The 14,879-nt window shown below is 52.7% G+C and overlaps 5 protein-coding genes across 5 annotated transcripts; 3 read left to right on the top strand and 2 right to left on the bottom strand.

The window, feature by feature from the left end:
* Positions 1–224: 224 nt before the first annotated feature.
* On the top strand, positions 225–2,219 carry CkaCkLH20_08046 (ATP-dependent rRNA helicase spb4; the record flags this gene model as incomplete). Its single annotated transcript, XM_038890761.1, has 3 exons — positions 225–289; positions 340–436; positions 492–2,219. 3 exons carry the CDS (start codon positions 225–227, stop codon positions 2,217–2,219), a joined length of 1,890 nt encoding a protein of 629 aa, XP_038743944.1.
* A 438-nt stretch (positions 2,220–2,657) lies between these two features.
* CkaCkLH20_08047 (uncharacterized protein) lies at positions 2,658–5,411 on the bottom strand (the record flags this gene model as incomplete). The annotated part of the gene is made up of 1 exon (XM_038890762.1): positions 2,658–5,411. The coding sequence occupies one exon, from the start codon at positions 5,409–5,411 to the stop codon at positions 2,658–2,660; it is 2,754 nt and encodes a 917-aa protein (XP_038743945.1).
* Positions 5,412–8,259: 2,848 nt separating this feature from the next.
* Positions 8,260–8,741, bottom strand: CkaCkLH20_08048 (uncharacterized protein; the record flags this gene model as incomplete). Its single annotated transcript, XM_038890763.1, has 2 exons — positions 8,260–8,354; positions 8,456–8,741. The coding sequence occupies 2 exons, from the start codon at positions 8,739–8,741 to the stop codon at positions 8,260–8,262; spliced, it is 381 nt and encodes a 126-aa protein (XP_038743946.1).
* A 1,352-nt stretch (positions 8,742–10,093) lies between these two features.
* CkaCkLH20_08049 (uncharacterized protein) lies at positions 10,094–10,711 on the top strand (the record flags this gene model as incomplete). Its single annotated transcript, XM_038890764.1, has 1 exon — positions 10,094–10,711. The coding sequence occupies one exon, from the start codon at positions 10,094–10,096 to the stop codon at positions 10,709–10,711; it is 618 nt and encodes a 205-aa protein (XP_038743947.1).
* A 658-nt stretch (positions 10,712–11,369) lies between these two features.
* CkaCkLH20_08050 (uncharacterized protein) lies at positions 11,370–14,160 on the top strand (the record flags this gene model as incomplete). The annotated part of the gene is made up of 4 exons (XM_038890765.1): positions 11,370–11,788; positions 12,549–13,048; positions 13,746–13,904; positions 13,979–14,160. 4 exons carry the CDS (start codon positions 11,370–11,372, stop codon positions 14,158–14,160), a joined length of 1,260 nt encoding a protein of 419 aa, XP_038743948.1.
* Positions 14,161–14,879: the final 719 nt, after the last annotated feature.

Genomic DNA, 14,879 nt, shown 5'->3' on the forward strand with positions numbered 1-14,879 from the left:
TGGACGCCTGTAATTGGGCAAATGGCCACGTGAGGATATGTCGAATGATAAGAAAGATAAGATAAGCGATAAGCGATTAGATCCGCCTCTTATCGATAACCCAAAAAAAAAAGTTCTGAGCAGCCCGCCCCTCCAGCTCGGACAGCCTTGAAGTCTTTCGCAGAGCCGAATTTGAGGCGCAAAGTCTATGTGAACAGCATCGACTCGATTGACCGACTCTCGCAATGGCGCCCGAAGAGAAGAAGAAGGACCCCAGGTCCTGGCGCGGCCTCACACCTCCTCTGGCAGAGTACGACCCCCGAGTCTGCTTAACACGACGCGCCGCTAACCTTTGCGCAGATGGATCCTCGATTTCGTCTCCAGCCAAGGCTTTCAGCGCATGACGCCTGTCCAGGCAGCATGTCTTCCCCAGTTCCTCGGAAACAAGGACGTTGTAGTTGAGGTCCGGCAGTATAGACATTGACGAGGCGACTCCGTGCTGACATTCGCAGGCCGTCACCGGCTCCGGCAAAACCCTCGCTTTCCTCCTCCCCCTAGTCCAAAAGCTCATGCGCCTCTCCGAGCCCACGAAGCGCGGTCACGTCTTCGCCATTGTCGTCTCCCCGACTCGCGAGCTTGCAATCCAAATTCACACCGTTCTTCAGTCTCTCGTCGGCTTCCACCCACCATCAGCAGAGATCCTCCCGTATCTCAAGGAGGACGACAAGCGCCCCGACACCGCCGTTCCCGTAATCGTGCCTCAGCTGCTCGTCGGTGGAAACACCACGACACAGCAGGATCTCAGCTTCTTCGTTAGACATGCGCCCAATGTTCTCGTCTCCACACCGGGACGTCTGGTTGAGCTCCTGGCCTCTCCCCACGTGCACTGCACGCAAGCGACCTTCGAATTGATGATTATGGACGAGGCGGATCGTCTGTTGGATATGGGTTTCAAGCAGGATATCCAGAGAATTCTTTCCTACCTGCCGAAGCAGAGGAGAACGGGTCTTTTCAGCGCATCGGTGTCGGAGGCCGTATCCCAGATCATCACAGTTGGTCTGCGAAACCCCGTCAAGATTGCGGTCAGGGTGAAGAGTTTGAGAGACGGCGGCATTATCGAAGACCGGAAAACGCCCATCAGCTTGCAAATGTCCTACCTCGTCACACCAGCAAGCCAGAAGCTCCCAGCGTTATGCAAGCTTCTGGAGAACCTCAGCCCCCGCCCGCAGCGGAGCATCGTGTTCCTGTCATCATGCGCTGCGGTCGACTACTTCCAACACGTCCTACCTACCATCCTCCCTAGCGGCTTCACACTCGTGCCATTGCACGGAAAGCTCCCTCCCAAGGCGAGAGAAAAGAGTTTCGCCAAGTTCGTCAACTCAGTATCTCCATCCGTCCTCCTCTGCACAGATGTCGCTGCCAGAGGCCTCGATATCCCCCAGGTCGACTTTGTCTGCCAAGTCGACCCTCCTTCAGATCCCAAGGTCTTTATCCACAGAAGCGGACGCGCCGGAAGAGCAGGCAGGAAGGGTCTCTCCGTCGTCTTCCTGCAACCCGGCCACGAGGAGGACTACATTCCCTTCCTCGAAGTCCGCAAGACCCCTGTCCAGCCCCTCACAAAACCCGAAGTCGTCGTCTCCGAAGAGGAAGCCAACGAAGCCTCCGAGAAGTTCCGCGACATCCTCCGCAGCGACCGCGCCTACAACGACAAGGCCCATAAAGCCTTCGTCAGCTGGGTGCGCAGCTACAACGCCCACCAGACGACCTCCATCTTCCGCGTCAAGGACCTCGACTGGGCCGACCTCGGCAAGGCATGGGGCCTGATCCGCCTACCGCGCATGCCCGAGACGAAGTCGTGGGACGGCGACAAATGGCTCGGTAACGAGGGCTTCGACTGGGACGGCTATGCGTACAAGGACAAGACTCGCGAGGCCGCCCGACAGGCGGCGATGGAAGCGGAGAGGAACGGCGAGAAGGAGGCCGCGGCGAACGAGGCGAAGAGGAAGCGCAAGACCAACGAGGCGTGGAGCAAGCAGACCGACAGAGACGAGGTGCGGACGGAACGTAGGGAGAAGAGGAGACGCAAGAAGGAGGCGGAGAGGATGTCAACTATGACGGATGAAGAGAAGATCAAGGCTATGGAGCTGAACGAGCTGATTGCCGAGGTGAGGAGGAGGAATCAGGCGAAGGCGGCTGGGCAGGCGAAGGACGACGACGAGTTTGAGGGGTTCGATGATTAAGCGCTGTAAGATATTGTTTCAAAGTTGTTGTCGGGGACTTTTTGGATGGGTTGGAGATGTGGAGATACCCCGGATCTTGATGCAGGACGACGCAATCTCACGAGACCCTCCATCCGCCCCATCGTTCTCCCTCGTCGCCGACCTCAAAGCATTCACTGCAACGTTTCCACTGCGGAGCCGGACTGAGGCCAAAGTCAAAAATCTGAATCGGAGATGACTCACTCTCCACTGCGTCCTACCTAGGTGGTCAAACGCAAGTGAACCTCAACAACCAATACAAGCACGGTAGCTCAGGGGTAGAGCGCTGGGCTCATAACCCAGAGGTCCCTGGATCGAAACCAGGTCGTGCTACATATTTCTTTTTTCTTGATTATCTAACTTGAATTCACTAACTACGTTCTGACAACGCCAATAATCTCTACTCCTACTTCCAGCTTCTCAGGGCGACCAGAAGTCCAATGGATTTTTGGTCATGATCTCTAGCTCTTCCAATTCATTAGCCAATTCGGTTCCCGCGGCAGACGCAGCCGAGACGCCATCATTATCCGGATGCTGAAGTTCGCCTGGCGAGCCCTCCTCATTCGACTCAAGCTCTGAACAGCTGCTTTTCGACATCTTCTCCAACCTTGACCACAGTGCCTCGTCTTCTGCTGTCCAACGCCGGTGGCTTTTGAGGAGATCTGCTGCTGCCAGGCGTCCTTCTTCCACAGCATACTTGTAGGCTCGAAGGTACTGCAGCTGACCTTGTTTACCAGTCGTCTGCGCTCCATTACTGAGGAGATACTGAATCACGTCGATCCCCCCATTCTCGGCAGCGGTCTCCAGTGCCGTTCTCCCGCTCTTCATAGCCCCCGGTGCATTTATGTCAGCCCCACGGTCCACCAAATGTTTGACGAGTCCGAGACGTCCGTTGCTGGCTGCAACCTGAAGAGCTGTGGCGCCTCGGTCTTTGGCTGCAGGTTCGTTGACCCTAGCACCTGCGTCGAGAAGCAGATCAATGAGTGCCAGGTTTTTCCGCTCTACTGCGCTTTGAAGCGGAGTTCTGCCGTATGTGACGCAGTAGTTGCTCTCGTTTACATCGTAGCCAGCGTCCAGTAGAACTCTGACAATGTTGGGCATTTCTTTCTCAACAGCAAGTGATACTGGCCCCTCAACAAAAGGATGACTTGTATTTTGCAAATCCAATTCTGCCAATTGTTTGATAACGTCTGTATTTTCTTGAATGACTGCGGCAGAAATCGTAAGCTTGTCGGGGCGGTATCCGTGCTTGAGGAGTCGGGACAGAGACGTCGGGGACCAGAGAGCCATCACAAGTGGCGAGCCGTCTAGACTCCCCTGATCAACTGAGCGCCAAAACGATATCGCACTCCTGAAAGAGTTCTTGAGGGCAGCCTCGAGACGATGCTTGAGTGTTTCTGGGTTGTAAAGAGACAACCCATAGCTACTCCTAGCGTCCGGTTCGTTGGGTAATCTTGCCAAAGCTGGTGTCTGGATCTTATCCAGAAGCAACTCCAACAGTTCCCAGTCGTCGTACAAGGCTGCAATTCCGATAGCCAAGCCTTCTAGCGGTGATGGCGTCGTATGTTGAGGACGAATACTCAGTAAATGTTCAACATCACAATCATCTTCGCCTGTAGCTTGGAGAAGAACAGATGTGCAGAGGGCTCCGGCGTCGTACCTCTCGCCAGTATAGGACAGAACTGAAAACAGCGTGTAAGCGCGATCCGCCAGAACCGCTGCCTCCAACAGTGACATATATGGCGGGCTTTGAGTAGTCTCGCTCATTGACGTTTGTTGCCGGAGGATTAATCTGGCGAAATCCCAGTCATCCAGAAGAATTGCCCGCTGTGCCTCACCGCCGGTTAAGATGGCTCCAGCGTCGAGCAAAACAGTTGCCATTTTCTTGCAGATCTTCTTCTCAGTTATCAACCAGAAGCCCTCTTCTACGTATTCTCGTGGGATCATAGAATCGTGCAGAACGGTAATTCCTTTACGTATCCAATTGGGGTCGACTCTTGCTCTAAGGGCTTGCCGCAAAGCCTCGATATTCTTGGAGCGTACGTTTCGAAAAAAAGATCGGGGAGGAACCTTTTTTCCCTGCTGTGCTAATGATGCCCATCTGCCGGTGACCTCTACTTGTCCGGATATGACATGTATTTTGTAAGCCTGCCATGACGCGTCAAAATGAGCAGTTTCTTCCCATAAGATCTTCTCCCACTTGTTCAGTAGAAGGTAGTAGGAGAAATCACTGGTCTTGCACCAATTATTTTGAGCTAGATAGGTCGCGTATCGCTGAGACTTGTTTGCCCCAGATTGGTACAACAGCGCCGCAGTGTCGGCATCGTCGTTGAACCAGGCAATAAAGAGCGGTGGGGGGGGTAGATCCGGGTGCACGGGGCCATCAACGAGGGCCCCCAAACGTAGAAGTAGTCTACAGGTCTCCGTTTGTCTCGCACGCGTAGCAGCGTGCAGAGCGGGAAACCCGTTGTGCTCGAGTTTGACGATGCCGGGACAGATGCTATATAGCATCTCGAAGATATGGTCATAACCATAAGCAGCAGTAGCCATAACGACATCCATCGTCACAAAGTCTGATGTAGAAGACGATGGCCACGTCAACTTTGCGTGGTGAATCAGTGTGCAGATGGTTTCCATAGCCTCGGCCTCCTCTGAGGACTGAACGGCGTACCACATGACGCTATGATGACCGTGATAGGGCTCGACTTGGTCTGGTTTCGAAGGAATACGGTGCAGAACATTTGCTCCATGTTGGAGTAGAGTTTTGAGAAGGCCTAGATGCCCATACTTGATGCTTTGCATGAGAATGGATTCCTGGTCATCATTCTCATGCAGCGATGCACCAGCGCTCAAGAGGCGTTTAGCTATGTCAACTAGCTTCAGCTTCTCACTCTCGCATAGCGAGTTGAGGGAAACTAGCGCCATCAGAGCTGGGGCTTTCTGGTCAACGCCCACCAGGTTGGGGTCAGCTCCTGCTTCCAAGAGTTGACACACTGCTTCGACACGCAGATTGCAGGTAGCTTGTAAGAGCGGTGTAGACTGAGAACCGCGATCTCCAATGATCGAAGTGTTAGGACTCAGACCAGAAGACAGGAGCCATGCGATGAAGCGTCCGTTGATACGACCGTCGTGATCCTTGATGATCGGTGTTTTTGTGGCAGGTTCTGAGACCATGAGAGAATTGGTTGTGTGTCTTTCGCCTCCATTGACCTGCCCACATGGTGCGCTGTTACAAATTTCACACCTCTCATTATAGTCGATTCTCAGATTGTTGAATAGAAATGCGTGTCTGAACAAATTCTCCGCAATCGCTCGTGTTGTGGTGTTTGATGACTCGTTTAGCGGGAGTGGCGTCTTTGTGAGTCCAGATTGCTCAAGAATATGAAGAACCGAGACCCAGGAGCTGTGATCGATGTTGTTGGAAAGGCAGTAAAGGGAGAATTTAACCTGCTCTGAGAACGCCTCGTTCTCTGAACCCTCCAGTAACGACCGAGCGATGTTGCCGTTCTCATTCTCGCTTGTCTCAGGTATTACGGAGCCGATCTCTACAGCAAGACGATGGGCATCTCTTGATACCATTGCGTCTCGAAACCCTGACGTCTTGATCAACGCCTGGCTTGTCGGGAAAATCGCTTCACTTTTCGGCAACCCGGCTAGGCGAATCACTTGAGAGTTGTTAGAGACTATAGAGAGCATTGGAAAGTCTGAGACACTCACAATATGCCGAAAGACTCGGTTGGAATTGAAACCAAGGAAGATTACTCGGCCACTTAGTCTGAAACGGCGATGGTAACTGCATGGGCGACGGAGACACGACGGACAGGGCTACTGGAGTGTAGATTGCACAGTCTAGTCCTTCAGGTGTCTTGGGGCTCGTCATTGCTTCGAACAGTCAGTTACGTAAAAGCTGTCGCGATTTCTTAATACTTACTTTGTGTGAACTTAACCAAGGCCGATGGCTCATGACGACTCGTTTCCTTGCGCACTTTGGTAGGGGAAAGAACCTCGCCCCTCAAGACAACTTCACTTTGCTTCCCTTGGCGGGCTCTCTTCCTCGTTCGGTGGCCGATGTATTGCCAAACAGCCTCGCTCATTTTCTTAGGAATCTTTCTACTAAATTCCCAGATCTTGAGTTTGTATTCAAGTTGCGCTTTGCTTCTTCGTGTCAGCTATCGATGCGCTGTAATGAAGACATATGACTCTTACGTTACCGAGAATCCCTTCTCTGCAAGCAGTTCTCGTGTCTCAGCACTAGACCTGTTCTCTTGCATGATCATGGTTCGAATGAAGCTTTTGTGCTTCATCCATTCTTCCTGTTTGAGCTGTAGTGTTGGAGACACCATAGCGACGAATGAGATAAGACTTGGGTTGACCAGAAAGAAGGCAGAGATGCCGTAGCTGAGTCGCCTAAGACAGGAAAATGCTCAGCTTAAGTAGGCAGCTCGGATCTGGTGCATGCCAAGGTCATATTGAGCTGGCCAGATTTTGATTGGCCTTGACCGATATCTGAAGGCAGTTGATTTGCTGCACAGTCGCGGCAACCCCAATTGGCCAAATCCAATATCTGACACCTGAGCATCCGCCCTGGACTGGCAGGCCGATGTGATAGGCCTGATCCCATATCGCAATGCGAGAGGAAGCTGGTCATCGGCGGGCGGAAGCGTATGTATGTGTTAGCCAGTGACAGCATCACCTGTTTTGTGGGTAGGACAGGCAATAGGCATTGTTCGCCCAACATGGTGGGCTTAGCATTCGAGCATCAAGAAGCATTTATGATTGGCTGGAACCGAAACCTGAAAACCACAATGAGAGCAACTCCGCAGTAGGAATCATGGGATAAATTAATGCACAGCATTCCAGCGTAGTGCGCGGGCAGTGTAGGTCAGGAAGCTGCGGGTCGCCAGCTCTGCATGTTAATGACTTCACATTGGCAAGTCCTGATTTGCTGAATCCTAAGTCTGAAAGGAGTGAGTGCACTGCCAATATGCCCAACATGGACTCGTTAGAAGCTGGACTTGTTCATGTTAAATATTAGAATGATACCCTCCCTTCAATAACGGCCTCCTACGTTCTTCATGTCGTTCTTATTCCAGTTGCCAAAAAGAAAGCCAGTATCTTGTCACCACACAAACGAACGGGAGGTGGTCTCAAGAACGCGACATCAGTTTCACTGGCAAACTTTCTTAGCAAATCATACGGTCGAAGTTGCAATGGAGGTCACTCTCGAAGCTGTCATCGCGATTGTGACGCTCGTGGTGGGACTGCCCCCAACCATTTTTATTCTTTGGAAGTGCTTCACTCGTCGGCGCCATCGTTATAATAGTGGTGTGTTACTGATATACTGTTATGAAAGCATTTGGTACTGATGATCAATAGCGTTTCGCTCTACGCCCGATACTGGTTCACTATCATTCGACATGTTGCCGCATGAAGAAAGCTTCTTGCGCCAGTACCCATACTTCCGCTCTCACACAGTCATGGGCTTCTATTTCGACATGGCACATAGTCCACACGACATCTATCGCTTATATTCAATGAGAGGGGCTACAGGAAGGCATATCACCTCAAATGTTGGAGCTGAGAGAGCTTAAGACGGGAGGTCAAGTGAGGGAAGTGGGCCACATGAACTTCGAATGGGTACTGCAGAAACAAGCATAACTATAGCTACAATGAGATGGATTGATACAAGGCTCTTATCAGGGTTTCGCATGTCCCATTCCACCATGCTAGTTACCTAAGCATCGAGTCTCGCCATCAGAGACAGGAGCGGCCTTCACCGTGACTCAACGCCGAACAGACCAAGCCTCGACAAAATCTCGAGGATCCTAAGGCGGAATTGTTCAGTCCGTGGGAAGGGTCATCGACCGCAAATGACGGGCGATATCCCGAGATATAGCTTCTGAAGCTTTGGCGATGGAAGAGAATCTTCACCTATATTGAATCAAATGAGAGGTGCTGTTTGAAGCAGACGACTGGATGGATGGTAGACTGTTGTGTAATTGAGGTGACGGTAACATATAGACTAGAAACGCTTCGATACAATGATGACGATGGCCCCGCTTGGTTGTTTGACGCTGAACATGGCCATCCAAACATCGGAGGCAAGGATGTGACCAACTCAAATCCTGATCTACACGCTGCGACTTCCTACATCGACAACATCATATCAGTTCATGTACCATAGTGTTGCTTCAAGAACTGCTTGCAAAAACACGTACCTGCGGGACAAGCAGTGACGCAAGTGTTGCCCAGGCCAGTAAGAGGTCCAGGGCAGCAATAACTGCCGCCAAGAGGACGAACAGTACCGGTGGAAACTCGTTGGGTGCAGCCGCCACAGTTGCCGTTGCCGTCGGGAAAGGTACACGACTTGTAGCAACCGTACTTGGAACATTGCGCAGTACCGTCGATGACCTGAAGATCCCAAAGCTCAACATCGCCGTTGGCACAGGCCGCTGATGCCTGGGATGCGAAGAGGAAGATGAGAGGGAGGAGTTGGAACTTCATCTTGGCGGTGGTATAAGAACGAGGGTATCGTTGATAATGAGAGTGTTTGCAGGCGAGGCGAGAACGAGAGCGGTGACCGAGAACGAGACTCCGAGTTGCTCGCAAAGCAGATGGGCTCTTTATACAGTTGTCGATCTGTTATTGCGGGTGGACCTTATTAGAGCATTGGAAAGTCTAATAAGTGTACCTCTGGGGCTCCATGCTGTGCTCGGCCGAGTCGTAACAAGCCCTTTCGTCAGGTCTAGGCTGTATCGCTGAGGTGATTCATCAACTTGCGGTTCTCGGCAACTTGGGCCGATCGAAAGTGCCCGATAAGTTTTCCTCATGACAGTCTTGCCCGTTGTCTTCTCATTAGAGGCTGTGTCAATGGTGCGGTTTCGCGGCCGCAGGAAAATTGGCCTGGGCGTCAACTGGATCGTGAGTCGTGTTGGGATCTCCTTGATAGAGCGACCCGGCAGACCGGAGAGGAAAGAGGGACGAATAAGCACTTGTAAGAGACATTTTGAGTTCTGTATATTTAGTTGAGTTCGATCCCCTGGCTGCTGTTGTGCCATAATCCCTGAGAAGCGGTACGGAAGTTGCGCTGGTGAATGCTCAAAGGCGCATGAACGGGTCAGGTTGGATGAACATCGCGACTCATGACAACCCCAAAAGATCCCGGGGTAGCCGACCGCTCCGCCTGTTCCAGGAGCGTACGGATAGTTCCTGTTACTCATTCAATTAATCTCCCACAGCACAGTCCAGCCTCCGGCCTCGATCGAGTGTCTGATCCATAACGGTCTGGATTCTCGCCTCAGTAAAGACAGCATGCATCAGGAGGTGGGCGAGGCATGGATTCAGCCGGCAACATTGTCATATATTTCGCTCACCTGTCTACTGCTGGACGCATTTCGCAGTTGCCAATTCGTATCGAGGAGTGATGAGGTGGGCATAGGAAGTGTCATATTTGCACTCGCAAAATAGCGTAATTCGGCTTAGGTTGACGCTGCTAATATCAGTATGCGTCGTCTGGATGGTGCACGAAAGAGGTCGCGATCTCCAGAGTCGAATATGGAGTAGTCGTTTAGATGGCATAGAGTTGAGAGTGAGTTGCAGTTGAAATGAGAGATGGTTGTAGTCGGCATATTAAGGCCTTTCATTCGCCGATGAGTCTCATGTTCATCTGAGAACTCTTTGAGACAGAGTGAAGAAGAGAGATCCGATAGCTGTGACTGCGCGCCGCGGGCGATTTGGCGTAGCGGCTATGGTGGCCCGTGCATGGTGGGGCAATTCTAATGCGCCGTCATTGCTTCCACCTCAGTGCACCGCAACCTGCTTTTCCCAACTGCCATCAACAATCATCCCAACTCGCCATGGCAGACAGAGAGCGCTCGAGATCCCGCTCTCCGAGACGGGATCGCGATCGCGACCGAGACCGAGACAGGCCTCGAAAGCAAGGAGGCTTCAGATGGAAGGACAAGAGTCGCCGGGACGACCGCGATGATCGCGACGACAGAAGAGGTCTCGAACGCGGCTACCGCAACCGCTCCCGCTCCCCTCGCCGCGACAGAGACAGATACAACGACCGCGACCGTGATCGCAACAATGACAGCTACCGCCCCGGCGACCGTAACCGCGACCGCGACTCGGGCCCGAGAGACAGCAAGGCCGGCTCTTCGAGCTCCAAGGATACCACAAAGCCCCCCAAGAGAGAGAAGCCCGCGCCCGCACCCGCACCTGCTGCCGGCGGCGAAGAGATGATCATCGTCCACGTCAACGATCGTCTGGGCACCAAGGCCGCGATTCCCTGCCTCGCCTCGGATCCCGTCAAGATGTTCAAGATTCTGGTCGCTGCAAGAGTCGGTCGGGAGCCCCACGAAATCCTGCTGAAGCGCCAGGGCGAGCGACCGTTCAAGGATCATCTTACGCTGGAGGACTACGGAGTCAGCAATGGTGTGCAGATCGACTTGGAGGTTGACACTGGTGATTAAGGCGCTTGAAAGCAAGGAATCAAACACGGTTTGGGTGGACGAACTTTGGCGATCGAGGCCGAGGTTTGCTACCCGCATCGCTTAGGAAAACAACACACATTTCGTACGACTCGGTCTATTTGGCGTTATCGGAAGACTACGACATCACGGTTACAATTTTGGGTTCGAGGATACCCGTTTCTACAAGAGCATGCAAATACTTGCGCATCCCCAAGTTTGTACATTATCAGAGCGCATGCCGATGTACTTCAAAACACGTATTTGACGCTCCAACTGGCAAGACATTGCTGACCTCTCCCGTCCATCTAAGAGCTTGATGCATCCGCCCAAATTCTGTTGTCCTCACGGCGTTGTCTGCAAGGACTTGACTCATCACGTGACGATGAGTACACGTGACACGCGCAAGACTCGCGTCATCCATCGCTTGGACCACCATGCTCGCCCCGCGCCTGCGACGCGCCCTTGGCTTGACACTTGCCAGACCTTCGCCGTTGACTCAGAGAGTAGGCGATTGACTTATTTATTCCTAATGTTTTCTCTCGACACCTTCTCCGGCTTGTTGAAACTCCAAGAAGTCTCCATATCTCCACAATCAAGGCTAATACTTGATCGCAACGTCAAAACGGCATCCTAGCCATCCTCCGACCTCCCAATCACCATGGCCAGACCATCCGCCGCGAAACCGTCGCCAGTGGCGCGTGCCATCACGTCAGTCAAGATCCCCGAAGCCGAAGATATGAGCACACAACTCGAGCGCATCGCATCCTCCAACCGCACCCAGTTCGAGAAGCGAGTTTGGACTGCCCTCTGCCAAGTACCCAAAGGTCACGTCACCACATACGCCATTCTTGCAGCCCATCTCAAGTCATCACCAAGAGCCGTCGGCAACGCCTTGCGTCGTAACCCATTCGCACCGCAAGTTCCGTGTCACAGGGTTGTCGCCACAGGGGGGGCTCTTGGTGGCTTCAAGGGCAAGTGGCCGAGGAACGGAGAGGGTATTACTCTGGACGAGAAGAGGTTGCTTCTGAGGAAAGAAGGGATCAAGATCGACTCGGGCGGTAGAGTCTTGGGTTCACCGTTTGTGGCTTTTGTGTGATTAATCTCAATTAAATTCGGAGGTGTTACGCTACCGTGTCGTCCCCAAGACACTCTGTCATTGACATGCCAAGAGCGGCCATTGTCCAGTGTGCCTTCTCGACAACGGTTTAAGAAGACATGTGAATAACTAGAGTATTCCTGAGGTTTTCGATTCGAGTGGAGGGAATCAGCGCTGTGGGCAAATTAGGTGAGCATTTCGAACGATCTGCCTGCGAAGGATTCAAAGCTACTCAGAAGAGGCAACAAGCTGACATCCAAATGGGGAAGCTGTTAAAACAAGCTCTATGCGCGATCGTGGCAAAGCTGCTGAGACGGCACTTGGGCTGCGCAAATGTGGAAAGATGACCACATTCGTCCCCGGAATTCCAACCTCATCAACACCGAAGTCCCGTTTTCACGAAAATCCCTCCTCGACTATAGGCAGATGACATGGGGTCTTATTTTCGCACCAAACGTCTGCATCTACTTGCCTTCCTTCAATGCAACGTCCACGGTCGTCAGACGTATACGTGTAAGGCCAGTCCTCTGCTGGCTAGAATCACCTCCGGCTGCCACGACACAGACACCTTGTTCTTCATTCGTGTGTCTATAAAGAAGAGGGGATATTCCTAAAGCTGCCCACTGTCAGTAGTTCGCCATCTAAAATCTCCGGCGACTTCGACTTTGCAACCATGCATCTCAATCATGTCATCTCTTTTTCACTTGCGGCGTCCGCTTCTGTTGCATTCTCACTGCCTAGCCGTGACGTGGCTTCTGGCCCCTTCAAGCGCACACCCGTAACGGAGGAAGTCACTCTCCCAGATGGGCGCACCCAGAATATCACCTTTTATGCCGACTTCACGACGTCCCATAATACCGTCTCCCCGGCGTTGGTGAAGCGCGGTTGGGTGTCCGACACCAAAGATTGGGACGCTTGCGGCGGCAGCACCTTCACAAGCGCATGGTCTTCCAGCGCCCCTCTCGTCGAAGACTGCAACTTTCTGCAGACATACTTTCAGAACACCAAGGGCTACTTCAGAGTTGCAACTTCCGACCTCGATGCCAATGGTGTCTCGTGGTCGCGATTGGTGAGCGTCAACACTTGTGGGCTCTCCGTTCGCGCGACGCCTCGTCCTGCAACCGCAGGTTACATCGGCAATACAGACTTCAGAGACCTGATCCGAGACTCGATCTCGAAATTCAGCCAGGATGGTAGAGTCTCCGTGGGTGGGAACACGGTGTGTCTGGATGCCGATGGCGGTCAGTGGCATCCGGACTGGTTTATTCAACATTGGTGAACACGTTCTCTCACCTCAACTTCGGGTGGACTTTTGGCATCTACATGACGCGCGAGTCAGCTTGGGTGCACCTTGTTCATGTTTCTAAAAATCGCATTTGAGTCCGAGGGCAATATATCGTCAATGTCACACCCCGCAGATTGGCAAATCGCCCCGCCGGCGTCGTATGGGATTCCGCCCCCAAAGTGTCATGAACTCGTGTCTGGGTTGCATTACTTATATCGAGCACGACGGCGCCAAGTCAATGATGTGTGCTTGTCAATTAACAGCAAAATTGATTTGTTTAGAATGTTTAGAAAAACCCTGAGATCTCAAATCAAACTTGCGCAGCTCGACCAAGCTTGAAAGCCAACTGCAACTGGCTTCTGACTGAGGTTGTCAGCAGTTAGTTCCCAAGAGGGCAGGATTTCTTCCATGGATGTCACGTTGCAAGTCAGCAACAGAAAAAAGAGCAATAGGAGCGCCGTTTGAGGCCGAAGTTGGCGCTCAGAACAACAACACAGCCCGTATCAGGATGGCTCTCTGTCAGCACGGCAAGACGACGGTTTGGTTGTCCAAGACTATAAAGTCTTCTATCGTTGAAGCGCTTGGACATCTCGAGAGGACTTGACAACTTCAGAGATCAAGGACAACGAATCAAGACAACAGCCAAAATGAAGTTCATCTAACCTTCACCGCTCTCGCCGCATCGCTTGCTGCGGCAGCACCGACGCCCCAGGAGGACCCCGCTGCTGTGTTCGGCATATCGTTCACCTATGAGAATGGCACTTTTACCGATGTCTTCGACGTACCTGAGACGCTTTCAGGGTATGCCATCGGTAAGTCTGGCCCGAATTGAGCTTGTCGCCGTAGCCGAGGCAAAGCAAAGAACCCCTGCTGACACCTTTGACAGCTAGCAACGGCATCGTGACCAACGTCTTCATATATCCTCCCGGAAACAAGCCAGTGCGCTGCGCATTTCTCGAGCCTGAGCCCAGCAGAAAGGGTCTCGGAGCGGTATCGATCGTTCATGCGACGACCATCGAGCTCAGTCCGGCAGGAGAAGTGGGCTTCGTTCAATGCAATAGAACCTGAGATATTATCTTGGCATACCGAGTCTTCCGGCCAGCTGGATAACGAATAAGACAAAGAATGCGGAAAGAAGAGCCTCAATCCTTTGCGCCCCCAATCATTCGGACCCGAAGACATCGGAAGATAGATAAAAGATAGTCCCACCATCGGAATGAATAAGGCATTGCGTCAGCCCAACGAACCATCCACACTGCGCACGAGCTCAAAGAAGATGTCGCCACCGAGATTTGATCCCGGCGCAATTGTCCTCTCCAAGCCCACCGAACCCACCGGCCCCTCATCCCGAGCACCAACACGTGTTGGGGAGGCGCTTCGAAGACATGGGACCGGGGTTTTCTCTTCCTGCAAAGCTCAGGTGTATCGGCAGCTACCGACTTCGGGACTCACCCGAGGCTAACAACAAAGAGCGATACGGCGCATCATACGCGGCTTACACGTTGACGACTCTGCAGAAGGGGGTTAAGCCAAAAGCTTGACGATATCGACGAAGTGATATCGTTCGATGTCGCCACCCACGACGTTCGGACCTCCGTTTTTCGCCCCGGCCCGGTGACATCGTGGCCCTGCTAAGCTTCGGAGCAAAGTTCTAGGCGTTGGGAGCCATTTTGGGGAGTGTAACGGCGACGCTAGTGGCCGCTATTGGCCGAGAAGAAAGGAGATCGATTCGAAAAGAGGCTTTTCTCGTGATGGTGGTGTGGACGGCAGAGGCGGCAAATCCTTCT

The sequence above is a fragment of the Colletotrichum karsti genome (genome assembly GCF_011947395.1).
Source record: "Colletotrichum karsti strain CkLH20 chromosome Unknown Scaffold26, whole genome shotgun sequence".
NCBI lineage: Eukaryota > Fungi > Ascomycota > Sordariomycetes > Glomerellales > Glomerellaceae > Colletotrichum > Colletotrichum karsti.